Raw genomic sequence first — 15,846 nt, 5'->3', positions numbered from 1 at the left:
TGGAAGCCAATTTGATGGTCCCCCTTGCTATGTGACAATTGGAGACTCTCTGCCATCTACATATCCTAAGGCCACTAACTTATCATCAAAATCAGATACATCCTCAATTGGTGGTGCTAGTTGTTTACCTTTCTCCTTACTTTCTGTACTAGTCATACCATAAAGTTTAGTTGCTTTCCCACCAGATCCAGACGCATCAGTGATCACAATTTCTTTGGCACCAAAGGAAGTTTTCAACCCAGTATTACCTGGATTGGGATCGGTGGGCTCTCCTTTTCACTGCCATGCTCCAGGGCCTGAGTTGCGAGGATGTTCAAGCTCGAAAATAAAGTCATGTCTAGACAAATAACCACCAGCATCATGATGCATGATCCAATGTGTCGATAGCAGCAGCATTGGATCACACATTCCTAAGCGCACCCTAGCAAACCTCCTATCCCGATGGAACCGGGTAGCCGGATCTAGTTCCAGGATTGTAGCGCTAAAATCCGAGAAGATTTTCTTGAATTCCTCCCATTGCCAGAATTACACAGGCCAGCCTCTAATCCGCACCCATCAGAATCTGGCGCAATCCTTCGCTGTAGCATGGATCCTATGGGGCAACCTTGAACTATATGTTATTTAGTAACACATGTTCATGAGCAAGTGTGGCTAAATAGTTGTTTGTTTTTAAGATTTGTGTAAATTTAAAACTGATGACTCAGATCTAATTGTACTCGAATCTGTAATCCTCTCAAGTACCCGACTGAGTAAAATAAGTTTATATTAATTTTTAATTGAGCGATTAGAATTCGGTACCTAAATAGTTGTCTGTTTTTAAGATTTGTGTCAATCTATAACCGATGACTCAAATCTAATTGTACTCAGGTATTGCACTGAATCTAGGAGTGAAAACGGATCAGATACATAGCAGATACAGAGTGAATAGTGGTAAACCTATATCCATATTCATTTTTATTTTTTTGAATACGGATCAGATCGGATATTTATTAAAAAATAATAAAATTGATGCTATAACATACTATAACAATATAATATAAACATAGCGTTATTTTTTTAATCGTTCTACTATTTAAAACACATGAGAGGTACGTACACAGGACAATAGCAGGTAACCGTAAATCACATGTGCTTGCGATTTCGCTGTAGTTTGTGCATGTTTTTGTACATTATCCGATAAATTGAAAAAAAAAATTCTGAACTTTTTAGATCGCACGTAATTGAAACTTTTTTTGAAGATATAAGCTGGACCGGTGAAGACTTTTAAGAGAAGAAAACAAAATAAAAAGAGGGACAACGAGAGCGAGGTCTGATCCGATCTCTAAATCCGCTGTCAGTACTCACTACTCAGTAGTCAACACAATACATAGTTCACATGCATGCAATAACAAGGCTATCACCACCATTGGTACTGACGAGATCCACGCAGCTGTACCTCATTCATAATTCACCACGGAATCTCCATATCATCCCAACTCACTTGTCCACTAGTCCGTAGTGCTTATTTTTCTCTCTCTCTTTGTTAATTGTTAGTGTATTCTATGCACCACGTCTATCCAAAATTAACTGGCAGAGAAAGAAGGGGGAAATTGTAGTTTCGGATCTATTGAGAATCTATTTAAATAACCTATGTGTAGTGGTTGATTAGAGAAGTAAGATCAGAAACCTGGTTGATAAATTATTTAGGAGAAGAGCAATAGAAAATATATAGTGAGAAAAAAAGGGAGCAAAAAGGGAAGGGAAGCGGGCGTAGCGCCACTGCAACGAGCGACTGTCTGTTGCTTATGCTTTGCTCTCGGAATACCCAACTAAAAAAAGAAAAGAAGAGAAATAACAAACAAAGTCTGGTCGGGGAAACCAAGAGGGCTCCTTTACTGCTTCTCATATATTATCATTATTCAAATCAAACACAAGGCCCCAATAAAATCATTAATTAATCAAATCAAAGTATCAAACCCAAGCGGAGAAACCACTCCACCACCAGCAGCAACTGGGTGGCGCTTCTTTCGCTCATTAATTCCTTCTTTCTCACCATTTCCAATGCCAACGTAGAAAGGAGAGCATCTGTTCTTAACAAAAATTGAGGAAACGAGAAAAGGGGAAGGAGATTTTTGGGGCTGATTTGAAATGGAGGCAGGAATGAAATTGGGTAGATGAGAAAGAGAGCAGGGTGTGATGGGATCAGGAAGTAGCAAGAATGCGTCTTTGTCTGGATCGAATTTGAATTCACGGAGGCAGAGAGAAGGTTCCTGGAAAGAGAAAGGCAAAATAGGGAAGGCGTTCATTTCTTCTTGCTTCGGCTTGCCTCCTACTCTTCCCCAACAGGTGCCCCATTCCTCTTCTCTCTTTCTCTTTCTCTCTCTCTCTTTTCTTTTTTGTTCTCTGCTGGTTTTTAATGTGTGTCTAAACAAGGTTGTTGGTGTCCTTTGAGAGATGCTGGATGGATTAGATCTACATTTATAGGCAGTGACACCATAACTTGCAAATAACTATTTATCTCATTGTTAACCTACTCGAAATAGAGAAAAGCCCTTCCATTTGAACTCAGAATAAATCAAATTGGTTAGAATGTCTGCTAATTTTAGTATGAAGAGAAAAGCTGTTTGCGCGAATCTAGTGTCGCCATTCCTGCATAATTTTTCATTAATGCATTTCTATGCAACAATTGGAAATACTAAACAGACTTTTGATTTTAACAATGCTGTTATATTTGTTTTGTTGAATGTCTTTTTCAGTCTGAAGAGAAAAATGAAGGATTGAACAATACATTGAAGCATCTTCCTGTTAACATAGAGGTGGAAGAAAATTCCAAGAATAATGGGGTTGATTTTGAAAAGTTTGCACCATCATCAAGTCAAATTCCCCACTCTATCAATGTTGAAGCAAGTGAAGAAAGCCACAACAGTACATTACGAGCAAACTCAGAAGCTGGCGAGGTTTCACCCAATGTCGCTGCTAACATACCAAGAGCACGCTTTAACATAACCCCAGGCACTGTGAGCTTTAGGCTGAATAGAGCAGTAAGCCTAGGCTCATCTACTGCTCATGATTTATTCTCAAGCAATGCTCCGCTTTCTAATCCGGATAGAGAAGTTACTGCAAGCAGTTCAGATCAAACAACACCAAATGAGACGAATCCTACACCTGATTTCAATGCAAGGGCTGAAGAAATGGTTGCAAGGCTTGGTCAAAGGAATTTAGCAGAATCTGAGCGAAATACATACAGAAATAGAAGGACGGGAAATCAGGAGACTTTAGAGGGCAGTGTGAGATTTAGCCGGACTCTATCTGTGGGGAGGCTGCGTGATAGGGTTCTGAGGCGAACTCCATTTTCTGATGGACTATTCTCTCCAGTTCTTTTAGATGAAACAGCTCCCAGTGCAAGCAGGGCTCTCAGTGGAATAAGAAGAGCTGGATCTTTATCTAATAGAGTTGCTGAGATGAATTTAGAATTGTCTAGTAGCCTTCCTTTTGAAAGTGGCGAGATACCTTTGCCACAAAATCTGCAGCATACAGATGCAAATAACCAGGATTTGTTAGAGCGTAGGTCAGCTTTTATTGAGAGAAGAAGGAGAATACGATCCCAGGTGATTTATTATTTGTGGATTTCTTTAGTTATAATGGTTCTTGATGACTATACTAAATTTGGTGCTGTGATATCAGGTCCGGGCTCTTCAGAGGCTAGGAAGCAGATTTGAGAATTTGTCAGGTCATGAGAGATCATGTATTCTTGCTGGAAGGCATAGGACCGGGCAATGTAATTGCCGAACGAGAAATCGGTCTGGCAATCCTGATGATGAAACAAGCACCAGGGCTAGTATTTCTAGAATTGTGATGTTAGCTGAAGCACTTTTCGAGGTAAAGCTCAATTCTTAGATCAAGCTTGCAACAGTTCATTTGACTTCAGTTATTGATTTTATTTTATGTTTTATTTAGTTTATACTAGAATCAATGATCGTTTGAGATTTATGACACAAGCATTCATGTTGCCTTTTCTAATGTAAGCCAGTATGATAATGCTTTGATGGAGCGAATGGTAATATTGACTAAGTGCAAGTTGAATACATACTACCTGATATATCATGTAGGAGGTTATAACTATGTTTTTTTGTGTTTCACTTTCTATTGGTTCTGTACACATCAATTGTAAGACTTGAACTTCTTCATTGAATTAATTTTGCATGCAGTACCATTTGGGAATAATAGAAAATTAAAAAAGAAAAATAAGGCTGCTTAAAATTTCATGACAGGTTTTGGATGAGATCCACCAACAGTCGATGGTTTTGTCTTCATCAAGGCCATCCTTTTCTTCGATAGGATCAGTTCCTGCACCAAAAGAGACAGTTGAGTCTCTCCCAGTGAAGATGTACAGAAAGCCTGCTAAACATAGTGACGAGGCTGCACAGTAAGATATCTTTCCTCTTCTTCTTTCTGAGCCTTAAGCACTTTTTTGTAATCTAGATCCATAACTCTGCACAGGAAAAGTGTTAGGTCATTTATGTGAGCACCAATTTTTTTGTTATATCCAGATTGCTTGACTTTCAGGTAGGGAAGTTTTAATTTTGTGTGATGAAGCTCTCAATTCTGAGGATTAGGTACCTAATTAAGGTAAGTATACAAAACAGTCACTTGGGTATTTCATTGAACTCCTTGTGAGCATTAAATAGAATGCAGTGAGAATTAGCTAAAATCACTTGAGAAATGGTCAGAATACTGTTTTTCAGTTGAGGAATTCTGACCTGAATATCCTTGAAGCACAGGTGATTGTCATTTCCTAAAAACTGTCTAGGGGGCTGTAATCATTTGACAAGTTTTTTTGAAGGTTAGACGGCTTGTCACCGCTAACAATTGTATTTAATAGAAAATTTATTTACAAAGTTTTAATGCTAAACACCTCCCCTAGTACGCTTAACCCTATCCAAAAAATAACCATTTGACAAGTTAATGCACATTTTGAATTTGACTTTTAAAATGTAACTTTAGATGTTACATATGCCTTGTGGAGTATGAGGAAGGAGATTGCATGCGAGTTCTGCCTTGCAGCCATGAATTTCATCTTACCTGTATAGATAAATGGCTCAAGGAGATTCACAGGTTTGTTTTTTTCTATCCTTGATACACCTGATTGACTGTGCTTTTATTTGTTCTGCCAAAATTTAACTTGGTTTGGTGCTCTCTTGGAGATTGGTGATATTTTACCGAGTAGTGGGGGAAGATAAGATGTTGAGCTGTTCATACTCAAATATGGGTTTTGCGTATTTATTGTTCACAATTCATATACGGGATGTTGACAACAAGTTTTTGTTTGACAGCCATGATAACCAACCAAATGATAGTGAAAATAACAGAGTAAAATAACAAATATCTTCTCTATATTTTAAATATGTTTTGTATTACAAATATCCAGAGAACTATTTGAAAAACTAGTGGTTCAGGTGATCAGGGACCAAAAGATTTCTAAATTGCACCAAATTGGATACACAACTTATCTAAGCTATCAAGAACATATTCAGATATGTTTTTTTTATAAATTTTGATAACTGTTTTATTGGTTGACAACATATCCCTTCCTTTCATATAAAATACATACTATATAATTCTTTTGTAACATACATAAATTAATAGGTAATGATGTTAGCTTATCTTCATATTAGCATAGTTATTGTATTACTTTTTGCTAAATAATATACTTTATTTGTGTAGAGTTTGTCCACTTTGTCGGGGCGATGTTTGCAGAGCAGAAGCATCTAGTGTCAGATAAGGAAAGTGCCTATTCTTGTCAAGCTGCTCACTTTTCGGATTCCAGATCAGAAAAGAAAATTTGGGAATATGTCCAATCGTGTATCTTTCGGGGACCAATTTTTCTAGGTCACACTGACATGACATGTGATTTGTACTTTGTAAATCATTCGTAGCAGCAAGTTTGCCATCCCTACATTACTGGAGGTGGCCATTTGAATGTGATCAATCTGGAGGGGGGATAACAGTTTGTTATTTGTGGAACCAAAACATTGTATTTTAGCCAATTAGTCTGTTTATTTTGAAGGTTCTCAGTGTCAACAGTTCGTTATCTCTTTTTGTGAAACAGACATTGTCATCTCTCTTTATGAAAAAAAGAAACAGAGCTTGTCATCTCTCTTTATGAAAAAAAGAAACAGAGCTTGTCATCTCTAGTTGATAAGACTGGAAGCTTTTGGTGCATTGATGGATTGTACCAAACAATTAAACAAACAAACGTAACAGAACATGTAATTGATTGTACCAAACCAAAAGCAACAGAACATGTAATTGATTGCACCAAACCAAAGCGCGACGGAAGATGCACCCATTAATGCTCATTGCTCACCAATAATGTGGAATAGTTATTTGAAATAAGTGAGCTGGGTTTTCTTTCTTTATTTATTCTTGAGCTAAAAATATGGGCAACTTGCCTTTAAAAAAATATTTTAATTAAACCAGGCCATGTTGCATGCACTAAACGACAAGTTTATTCCCATTAATTAAATCGCACTCGACGAAGAAAAGTAAAAGCAAAAGGAAAAAAACTAGTAAACATGATATCATCATATTTCTGCTGGTGTCAAGTTAACGGGCCAGAAAGATCCATTTAAGGCCTTATAACATAAAAATAGACAGCCTTGAAAGAAAAAAACAAAACCAAGCCCATGTACAAAAACCCTCACAATAGAATCATACCAGTAACTGGAGAGGGAGAGCAGGATAAACCCAGAGGACTCGAGGAAGAAATGCAACCAGCAACAGCTTGCGCCGTGAGCGCCTCCGGCCTTACTGTTCCCTGGCTTTCGCGATTCTCTTCTTGGGTCTTTCTCTCTCGCTCTTTCGATTCATTTTTATATTTTGTTGGGATATTTCCTTGATATGTTTTTTAACTGTTTGATATTATGCTTTGCTTGGCAGCGTGGAGTACAATGCGCACCTCGTCAGAGAGTTTACTGTGCACCCAACACAGCCACCAACTCCGACAACACCCCAAAGCCAATCGAACCGGAGCCGGAGCCGGAGCCGGAGCCGGAGCCAGAGCCAGAGCCAGAGCCTCTTCTTTATCCTTTTAAGCTGAAGCCTCTTCCTTATCCTTTCGTACTCCCCTTTACCATTCTTTTTTTATATTTTGTTCTTCGTAAAATCTACAGAGGTGGTTATTGATTATTGAAACAAAAATAGGATGCTTTGGAGCCACATATGAGCAAAGAGACAGTACAATACCACTGGGAGAGACACCAAAAGGGCCATGTGGAAAGCCTCAATAATCTTGTAAAAGGCACAGAGTATGCTAAAATGAATTTACAGTCGGTTGTAAATTCCTCTTACAACATGGGAAACTACCTCCCGTTCTTTATCGATGCTTCTCAGGTCTGTCTCAGTTCTTCAATTAACAAAAACTGAAAATCAATTAATGGAGTTTAAGTTGAGAAACAAGTATCTGCAATGGAATGACAGGTGTGGAATCACGAGTTCTTCTGGGAAACCATGAGGCCTGGGATTGGCAAGAAACCATCAGGGATACTGAAATATTTGATTCTAAGGGATTTTGGTTCGTTGGATGCACTTTCAAAAGAAATCCAAAATGCTGCTCTCACCCAATTTGGTTCTGGTTGGGTTTGGCTTGCCTGTGAGTTGCAAGCTACTCATTTATTTAAGTTCAATTTTATCATGCATCTCACCCCCCATTTTTTTTTAATATTTTAACTCCCGTTGTTTTTAACTTTATTGCTAGTCAAGGTACATAGATTGGGAGTGGGCAATGATAGAAACCCTCGTCCATCTGCGAAGGATGCACGGCTTGTGGTTGTAAAGACCCCCAATGCCGTCAGTCCTCTTGTTTGGGATTATCATGTAATCTTTCTTCATATATAACCCATTTCTTTTTTATTTTTATTTATTTATTTTTAATTTAACTACATGTTTTATCAAGTCATTCCTGGTAAAAAACCAAATTCTCCAACCACAAGATTATTTTCCTTGAGTTGTTCTTGTAAGAAAATAGCTATTTTTTTTTATTATGTAAAAATTACTTCTGTGCTTGCTGTTAGGATGTGTCGTGGCTGAGTTAGTGGACCGCTTTATAATCTTAATTTACAAGCCTCATTCTCTTAGATCTAAAAGAACTTTTGTTGATTCCTTGCAGCCACTTCTTGCCATTGATGTTTGGGAGGTACTTGTGTTGTCCTTATTATCATTGAACTTCTTATACTAGGCATTTTTCTTTTGTTAATTTGAGAATTTAAGATGGCCGATCGAGTCTTTCAGAAAGCTACATGTACATGCTATTGTCTTTATATTTATGATTTTTTTTTACTGACTAATTTTCTTTTGTCAATCTGGGGAACCTAACAATTAGCATGCTTACTATATGGATTATGAGGTATGTTTGCGCAACTACCTTAATATAATGTAAATTCCACAATTTCAAGTGAAAATGAGCACTTTAACTCTTTATATATTTTTAATAATGTTTGTCTTTTGCTCGTCTGCTTTTGGGTGCTTTCAGAACAGAAGAGGAGACTATGTGTCAGTATTTTTGAATAATCTTGTGTCATGGGAGGTGGTGCGTCTTCGACTGAAGAGAGCAATAATATCCACTCAAATAAGGGAGACAATTGAAAAGAGGAAAGCTATGGTGAAGAAGTTTAAAGAAATGACACCTGATGTAAACCGTGTACCACATAAGCCTGTTAAGAAGATGAAACGGCACCGCCGCGCAGCATGATTTTTTCTTTAATTTCTTTTAGCTTTCTTAATGGAATGCTCTAGAAGCCTGGCATGCTGTTTGTTGTGGATTTCTTTGATATGAGAACTAAATGGTGCAATTTAGAAGCTTGTTGTTAGGATTTAGGTAGAAACAGTACACTTTTTATCTGCTCCACTGGTGTGCGAACTAATTGCCATATTTCAACGGTGCAATATGTATCAAATAGTGTGGGATGGGTGATGTCAAAATCAATAGAGATATATTAGGAGCAACAAACAGCCTTGCCAGATTCATTTTTTTTACCTTTTTTAAATTGGAAATGTGTCTCCGTGGATAGTATAAAGCATGTGATTCTATATCTGATTCTCTCCGAGGCATTAAAAGCACGAGGTGGTTTGCTTTATTTAGGTATTGTCGCTGTAAAATCCTAAGCCCTTTCTGATTTTTTTAAATGAATGTAGTGATTTGCTCCAGAATCAACCACCTTAAAAGTGAAGAGGTGTAGTATAAAGCAGTGTTGTAAATAACGGTATGTGCTCGTTGGACAGATGTGGTACCATTAAGCTATTAATCGGTATGCGGCTGATTAATTGGAATTATGTGACCGATTAATTGTTTTCAAAAAAATTATGTGTATATATTCTTAATTTATTAAATGAATCATTTAACTCATAAAACTTTTCAAATAAACTTAATTAACTTAGTTCTATTATTATAGCATGACACTATGCTTATTTTTTCTTAACAACACATGCACACTTCACATGTGTAAGTAACACATTTATTTAATGCAAAAATAAATTCGAAAGTTAACCTTTTTTCAAATGCTAATGACATATTATTTGAAAGAAATTAAACGTCCAAACATAAAATCACTAAATTTAGTTTATTATAACAACTAAATTTTGAACATGTTTTACTAATTCAAAAAATTATATCAGTAAACATGTTTCACTGAGTGCTGATAAAATGAGAATCATGACCAAAACCAATCTCATCTAGAAAATGCACTGTGGGCAGTCCCTGTTTAATATATATCCTTTGTTTGGGAAACCACAGGTAGCTGTCGTATATACGGACCAAAATTTGCTTTCGGCTTTACTACACTAAATATTTCGATCATATATAATTTCGTTGGGACCTCATTGGACCATTAAACTGGTATGGTGTTTTTTAAATCCAACCAGTATAAAAATGATTCTATCTGAGGCTACAAGGGGAAATCTATTTCACGAATTTTTCGCAATTCTTTTTTGCGCTCTTGTGGGATTTTGGTTTTGCTCTCAACATATAATTCTGAATTATTTCCGAATTATATTCAAATTATTTCTGAATCACAAATTTTTAATCCCACCAAACACTTCCTGAATCATTAAGTTGTTCTGTGTTGACAGTGATGTGACCCCATAGAAATCATTCAACTAAAAAGAAGCAAAATGATGAGATTCTCACACAACTGACACAATTCTACTAATTCTGCAACTGGCTCAGATCCATGTTAAAAAAAAGAAAAAAAAGAACAAAGAAAAATAAGCTCGTCAAGAGGATATATATATTTTAAAAAAGAGTATTGATCACTTCGGATAACCTAAGAGAAGAAAAATATGGTGTGAAAGGCCGGCAGCATGGTTCACCAAGAAATAGGGAAGCCTTGGTAGTATCGGAGAGGAAAGTGTACCGAGAATGAAGCAGTTGACGCAGAGCAAAGCAACAGCATCGGTAGCGGGTTTGTTCTTTATTGTGGAGAAGAACGCAACCACACTGTGCAATGACATCCCCACCACAAAGAAGAGAGCCACCACCAGAGGCAAGCACGGGTTGCGTGCTTCCCATATTACCATTCCAACTACCAGAGAAAGTATTGAGCTGAAAAGGCTCCGGTAGAGTGCCTCTACCCTTCTTCCTCTCTCACTGTCAGTCACATTGTCAACTGCTACTTGACTTCTTATCCTTTGTTTCTTCTTCTTAGTGCTCTCATCAGATTTATGATCCTTCTGGTATTCCAGTCTTATTCTATTCTTCTCCTCCAGTTCATCCAACTGCAATTCATAATAGAAAATTAGCAAGTAAAGGCAAATTTCAACCGGAAATATATAATTTTTTTTAATCTGACAGGAAGCTGACAAAACACACAGCATTTTGTTTGGGAAGTCAGAAGTGATGATTCAAAGCTGATTAAAATTCACTACTTGAAAATGACCTGACCAGACTGACCTGAGACTCAAATTGACCTTGACCAGTTTTGACCGAAGCCAAAAACCATGCATTCTGTTCTGCCCCACACTCAAGTGTCAGTTACCACATCTACTTGTACAGATGACAATGTAGTACTAGTCTACCTTTTCATTGTACTAGTCTACCTTTTCATTGATTTTGCTGATAATGATATATATGGATTATGGAATCTTAATTCTTATATGTGAGGGAATTGCACTTTATTTTGATTAGTTATGGAAACTATATATAATGGAAGAAATTGAAAGGAGGAAATTAGGAAAACTTTACTCTATGCACCTCATTTTCAAGGAGATCAATTCTACAAAGAGCTTTTTCATGCTCCTCTTCAATCTCATCAAAAATCTTCTCTATAAGCCTCCTGTCTTTTTGTGCCAGCTGTAATCTCTCCTCTAGTACATCCTTTTCAGAGATGAGCCTCTCTACATGACCTTGCAGCTGAATTATAAGCCTCTCTAACTGCACATTAATCAAAATTCAATAAACACCCCTCTACATGCACCATTTGTAGCTATATATATAATATACTTTTTTAGTACAAGCACAACTACAGTTGATTAAATATCCTAAAAATTCATTAAACGGGTGCAATTTAGAAAATTATCTCCAATATCTATGTCTAAAAAGATATCAAATGTTTCCAACATTCTCGATCTCTTCCTAGACCCATATCTTATCACATTTTTGCTAGCTACCACATAAATTGTTAAGACTAGATGAGACACCTTTGACCACAGTCTAATTAAAGGTTGTTAGCCGAGTCTGTTAAGAAGCTATATATATATTCTAGCAGAAACTGATACTAATTTGACCAAGATCTGCATGCATGACATGATTTTACGTACCAAAGCAGGTAGCACTTATAATTAAAAGGCCGGAGAGATACATACACAAATTAAATTAACACACCTTGTTCTCTCTTTCAAGAGCAGTGAGGACTCTGATAGGGAAAGTAAACAAAGCAACGAGGAACACAACGAAACCAACACAAACGCGGACATGCAAGTTGAAAAGAGCCCTGATTGAACGCCACCAGATCAGCGCTCCGAGGGTGGTTACTCTCAGCCCCAGAAAGAGGGGCATCTGAGCCACTGACAGTGGGGCCATGACCAAATTCACTATGCTCATGCTCGACATTAATTAATTCAACCTTGTCTCGCTAGCTCCTCTCTTTAGTCCAAGGGAATGGATGTGTGGTTTGCAGTGGCAAGGAAAAATTTATTTCCAGGGGAGAGGGGACACGTTGCAAGCAAAGTTAAATGCAAAGCGACACGTGGCTGTGGAGGAAGTATTCCAGTAAAAATGTATATATAATTACCATATTATTTTATATTTTAGTAAGTAAAACATCATTTTTATATTTTTAACAGTAATTAAATCCCAAAAAGCACTTTGAGAAATGGCTTATTAAAAAAAATTAAGAATTTATGTAACATAAAGCACAAAACTTATTAATTAAAGATTTATTATTTTGACATTTTGATGTTAAAACATGTTTAAATGCACTAAACAAAACAAACTGTATATAGTTATTTTTATTTCATATGGCTTAGTGTGTCAAAAAAAAAATAGAGTTAATTTCTCATGTGTCTTTCAACTCTTGCTTATTTTCTTATTTATCTTTCAAGACTTCAATATATTATATTTACCTCTTAACTCTTCTCATTCTTTCTTATTTATTCTATATAATTAGTTCACAAACTTTAATTTTAATATTTTCTATTATATTCCTTTTTATTTCATCTCCTTCAATTCAAGCAAATGAAGGCATGGAAGAGAGACAATGGTGGTAAGTGCATTTTAGCACCCCACTCTAAATCCAGTAGAAGTGTTGGGCTAAACTCATGATCGGGTTAGCGGGTTATCGAAGCACATTCTTACCCTTCAAAGTCTCTACTTGCTTAACTCTTTCATGACCACTTGCTAGCTAACCATAAAGTAACCGAGAGATCCAAACTTGCACTACAACTCGCACTTCGATCCAAATTGCTGCGAATAAAAAGCCTCTGCTAGAGAAGCGAAGGAGAAGCTCGAAAATGGTTAAGCTTACCATTATTTCTCTCACATGCCTTTTATTTGCTTTAATTGAAGGAGAAGAAATAAATGAGGGATATAATCAAAAATATTAAAATTAAAGTGTGTTGACTAAGTGTAAAGGATAAATAAGAAAAAATGATAAGAGTTGAGAAGTAAATAGAATATATTGAAGTCTTGAAGGATAAGTAAGAAAATAAGGTAGAGTTAAAGAGCACACAAAAAATTAATCCAAAAAATTATATTTTGCATGTTTACCCGTATCAGTTTGCAAACCACACAAACCGACACTTTTAAAAACATGCAGAAACATCGGAGAACAAAATCCCTGAATTCCTTCTCCACCGGAAAGAGTATCTTCTCCAATTAGGGGTGTCAATGGGTACGATACAGGTAGGGTGAAACTATTTTCATACTCGTATCCACTAAGAATTGACCTTACCCATACCCCTATCCATACCCGTTAAGAATTTGTCTTACCCTACCCTACCCATACCCGTTAAGATTAGTGAGTAACGAAACGGTAGTGGGCGAATAACGAATAATACAAATATAATAGTTCTATTATTTTTACAAATAAACCATCAAAACTTATCATGTCATTTATATTTGGGGGAATTTCACGTATACCCCTCAAAAACTTCAAAATTACATATTCCCCCCTCTAAACTTCAAATACTAAAAAAAATACCCATTTTATTGTCTTTTATATTAAAACTCATTCTAAATTTATAAAATACCCATTTTACCCTTTTTATTAAAAGCATATAAAGCCCATCAAACTCAAAATTGAATATGAACAATTTTTTTACCGTCCAAACTGCTTTTAAATATGCGTGCGCAAGATCAACACGAATCTTGATGCGAACACGCACGTATATTGATGTGACGTGCACATATCTTAATGCGATGCGCACCATTCAATATTGCTTTAAGATCCGTGCATGCTAGATCAACACGAAATTGAAGCACTATGCACAGATCTTAATGCGATGCACATGGATCAAACGGTAGAGGAACCCTTTAGATTTAAATTTGAGTTTGATGGGCTTTATATGCTTTTAATAAATGGTAAAATGAGTATTTTAAGATTTTAGAATTAATGAGTTTTAATATAAAATACAATAAAATGGGTAAATTTGTGAGTTTTTGAAGTTTAGAGGGAGAAATACGTAATTTCAAACTCTAGAGGAGGAAATACGTAATTTTGAAGTTTTTAAGGGGTATACGTGAAATTCCCCCTTTATATTTATATGCAATTACAATTACTTATATAAAATTAAAATATAAATATGTAATTAATTCTAAGTAAAAGTTTTTTATTAAGCAAAAAAAATCAAAACCACAATTATTTCTTCTAACAAATTCAATTCCTTAACTAAATAATAAAACATTCAAATAAAAAAAAGTAAAATGTTAAGCATAATATTCTTCTTACGATATAATTTATTTTATATAATTATCTGTTATCTAACGGGTACGAAATAACATTTATCCGTATCCATACCCGCTTATCTAACGAAAAAGATTCTTATCCATACACATACCAGATAAGTTAACGAAAAAAAATTGTTATCCATACCCTTCTTATCATCGAATACGATACGGGTAAACAGATATCATTGACACCCCTATCTCCAGTATGCGTAAAAGATTTCTTTCACTTTACAGTTTGAAATTTATTATCAGCCACTTTGAGATTCGTGCAAAGTTAAAAGAAAGGTCCGGGTCCACTAATTCTAAAAGATTCCCTTCTACGGTACCGGGGAGGATGTGAATTCTCTTTCCACCGCCATGCTCATGCTCGCGCTCGATTCGTGGCTTACCGATCAAAAAGTAAGAAGGAATTGCTGATACATAAAATGACAGGTGGGGAGGGAAGGAGGAGACTAGAGGCGACGCCATTGCTACTCATCGCTGATCTCTCCTGCGGCTACTTACTGCGTCGGTTGCGTCGCTAAATGGCCTTCAGTTCAGTTCAGTTCAGTTCGGAAGCGGAGGTGATGGTTTTGATTTCTGATTTCAATTTGCTTTAAGCCCAATAGGCCGATTAAGGTTACACAAAGCCTAAGCTTGATTGTACATCTCTAATAAAGCCCAAAGAGAAAGAATGCTCACCCAATTTTTGTAGTTAGTTTGAAGGATTAAAAGAGCACACTTCTTGCTGATCTGATAAACCTTAGTTCTTTCTTCCACTTCAATTTTGGGAGAATTTGACCAAAATGTTACTCAAATATGGTATATACCCCATGCTTGAAAGTAAAAACCAACTAGGTTTTGCCCAATTTTCATTTGTCAGACATGTTTACGTACGTTAAGGCCCTGTTCGGCTGCCATGCGGGAATGGAAACGGGTCCAATTTGAATGGCCGAAACACTGTGCGCATGGGAAAAAAAAATTCACTCTGAGTTGGTTACTATTTTCATTCTAAATTCAAAAACGGTACAAAATACAAATAAATTTTAACTAATATTTAAACATTTTCACCCAATTTAAGAAAAATGATTCAAATTTATGTATAGAATGGAAATGGGCTTAAAAATAATGAATTAGACTATGATTCAAATAGAGTTCCATAAATCCTCTTATTTTTTTCCTTGTTAACAACAGAGAGAGAAGAGTGCGTCTCGTTTAGTTATATTGGTCTTATGATTGTGTACAACTTTTACCAAAATTTCTCCATATGATTTTTTTTTTTTTGTAGAATATAAATCAATTTTAATTTTATTTACTGCTTGTTTGAGGCAAAATAATTTGGCAAATGGCAATCATGCTGTAACTCATGCGAGAGTTCTAAAGAATAGAACAGTATATTGCACAAAAGCTGAAGTTTAGTAAAAACAAATCAAAAGGTTGAGCATCCAATT

General features: G+C 36.1%; 3 protein-coding genes across 3 annotated transcripts; 2 read left to right on the top strand and 1 right to left on the bottom strand.

Annotated features, from left to right (window-relative positions):
- The first annotated feature begins 1,680 nt into the window (after positions 1 to 1,680).
- Positions 1,681 to 6,060, top strand: LOC144576235 (RING/U-box superfamily protein). The gene is made up of 6 exons (XM_078326543.1): positions 1,681 to 2,325; positions 2,736 to 3,587; positions 3,664 to 3,858; positions 4,251 to 4,405; positions 4,984 to 5,094; positions 5,704 to 6,060. Exons 1-6 carry the CDS (start codon positions 2,176 to 2,178, stop codon positions 5,759 to 5,761), a joined length of 1,521 nt encoding a protein of 506 aa, XP_078182669.1. The 5' UTR covers positions 1,681 to 2,175; the 3' UTR covers positions 5,762 to 6,060.
- Positions 6,061 to 6,675: 615 nt separating this feature from the next.
- On the top strand, positions 6,676 to 9,068 carry LOC144543970 (superoxide dismutase [Fe], chloroplastic-like). The gene is made up of 8 exons (XM_078292413.1): positions 6,676 to 6,821; positions 6,919 to 7,098; positions 7,183 to 7,371; positions 7,459 to 7,630; positions 7,736 to 7,854; positions 8,147 to 8,173; positions 8,360 to 8,383; positions 8,510 to 9,068. The coding sequence occupies exons 1-8, from the start codon at positions 6,747 to 6,749 to the stop codon at positions 8,726 to 8,728; spliced, it is 1,005 nt and encodes a 334-aa protein (XP_078148539.1). The 5' UTR covers positions 6,676 to 6,746; the 3' UTR covers positions 8,729 to 9,068.
- Positions 9,069 to 10,155: 1,087 nt separating this feature from the next.
- LOC144576338 (coiled-coil protein) lies at positions 10,156 to 12,124 on the bottom strand. Its single transcript, XM_078326691.1, has 3 exons — positions 11,855 to 12,124; positions 11,225 to 11,404; positions 10,156 to 10,749 (listed from the first exon to the last, which is right to left on the bottom strand). Exons 1-3 carry the CDS (start codon positions 12,080 to 12,082, stop codon positions 10,285 to 10,287), a joined length of 873 nt encoding a protein of 290 aa, XP_078182817.1. The 5' UTR covers positions 12,083 to 12,124; the 3' UTR covers positions 10,156 to 10,284.
- Between the last annotated feature and the right edge of the window lie 3,722 nt (positions 12,125 to 15,846).

This window comes from Carex rostrata, chromosome 25 (genome assembly GCF_964058835.1).
Source record: "Carex rostrata chromosome 25, lpCarRost1.2, whole genome shotgun sequence".
Lineage (NCBI taxonomy): Eukaryota > Viridiplantae > Streptophyta > Magnoliopsida > Poales > Cyperaceae > Carex > Carex rostrata.
Note: the sequence above shows the minus strand (reverse complement) of the source record. Positions and strands in the feature narration are given on the sequence as shown.

Bases quoted from the DNA above. Each gene is read 5' to 3' on its own strand.
- LOC144576235 (XM_078326543.1), top strand. From the start codon at position 2,176: ATGGGATCAGGAAGTAGCAAGAATGCGTCTTTGTCTGGATCGAATTTG. The intron at 2,326-2,735 runs GTGCCCCATTCC...TGTCTTTTTCAG, and splicing joins CTCCTACTCTTCCCCAACAG to TCTGAAGAGAAAAATGAAGG. The intron at 3,588-3,663 runs GTGATTTATTAT...CTGTGATATCAG, and splicing joins GAAGGAGAATACGATCCCAG to GTCCGGGCTCTTCAGAGGCT.
- LOC144543970 (XM_078292413.1), top strand. From the start codon at position 6,747: ATGCAACCAGCAACAGCTTGCGCCGTGAGCGCCTCCGGCCTTACTGTT. The intron at 7,372-7,458 runs GTCTGTCTCAGT...ATGGAATGACAG, and splicing joins TCTTTATCGATGCTTCTCAG to GTGTGGAATCACGAGTTCTT. The intron at 7,855-8,146 runs GTAATCTTTCTT...GATTCCTTGCAG, and splicing joins CTCTTGTTTGGGATTATCAT to CCACTTCTTGCCATTGATGT.
- LOC144576338 (XM_078326691.1), bottom strand. From the start codon at position 12,082: ATGTCGAGCATGAGCATAGTGAATTTGGTCATGGCCCCACTGTCAGTG. The intron at 11,405-11,854 runs GTGTGTTAATTT...ATTAATGTGCAG, and splicing joins CTCTTGAAAGAGAGAACAAG to TTAGAGAGGCTTATAATTCA. The intron at 10,750-11,224 runs GTGCATAGAGTA...TATGAATTGCAG, and splicing joins TTGATCTCCTTGAAAATGAG to TTGGATGAACTGGAGGAGAA.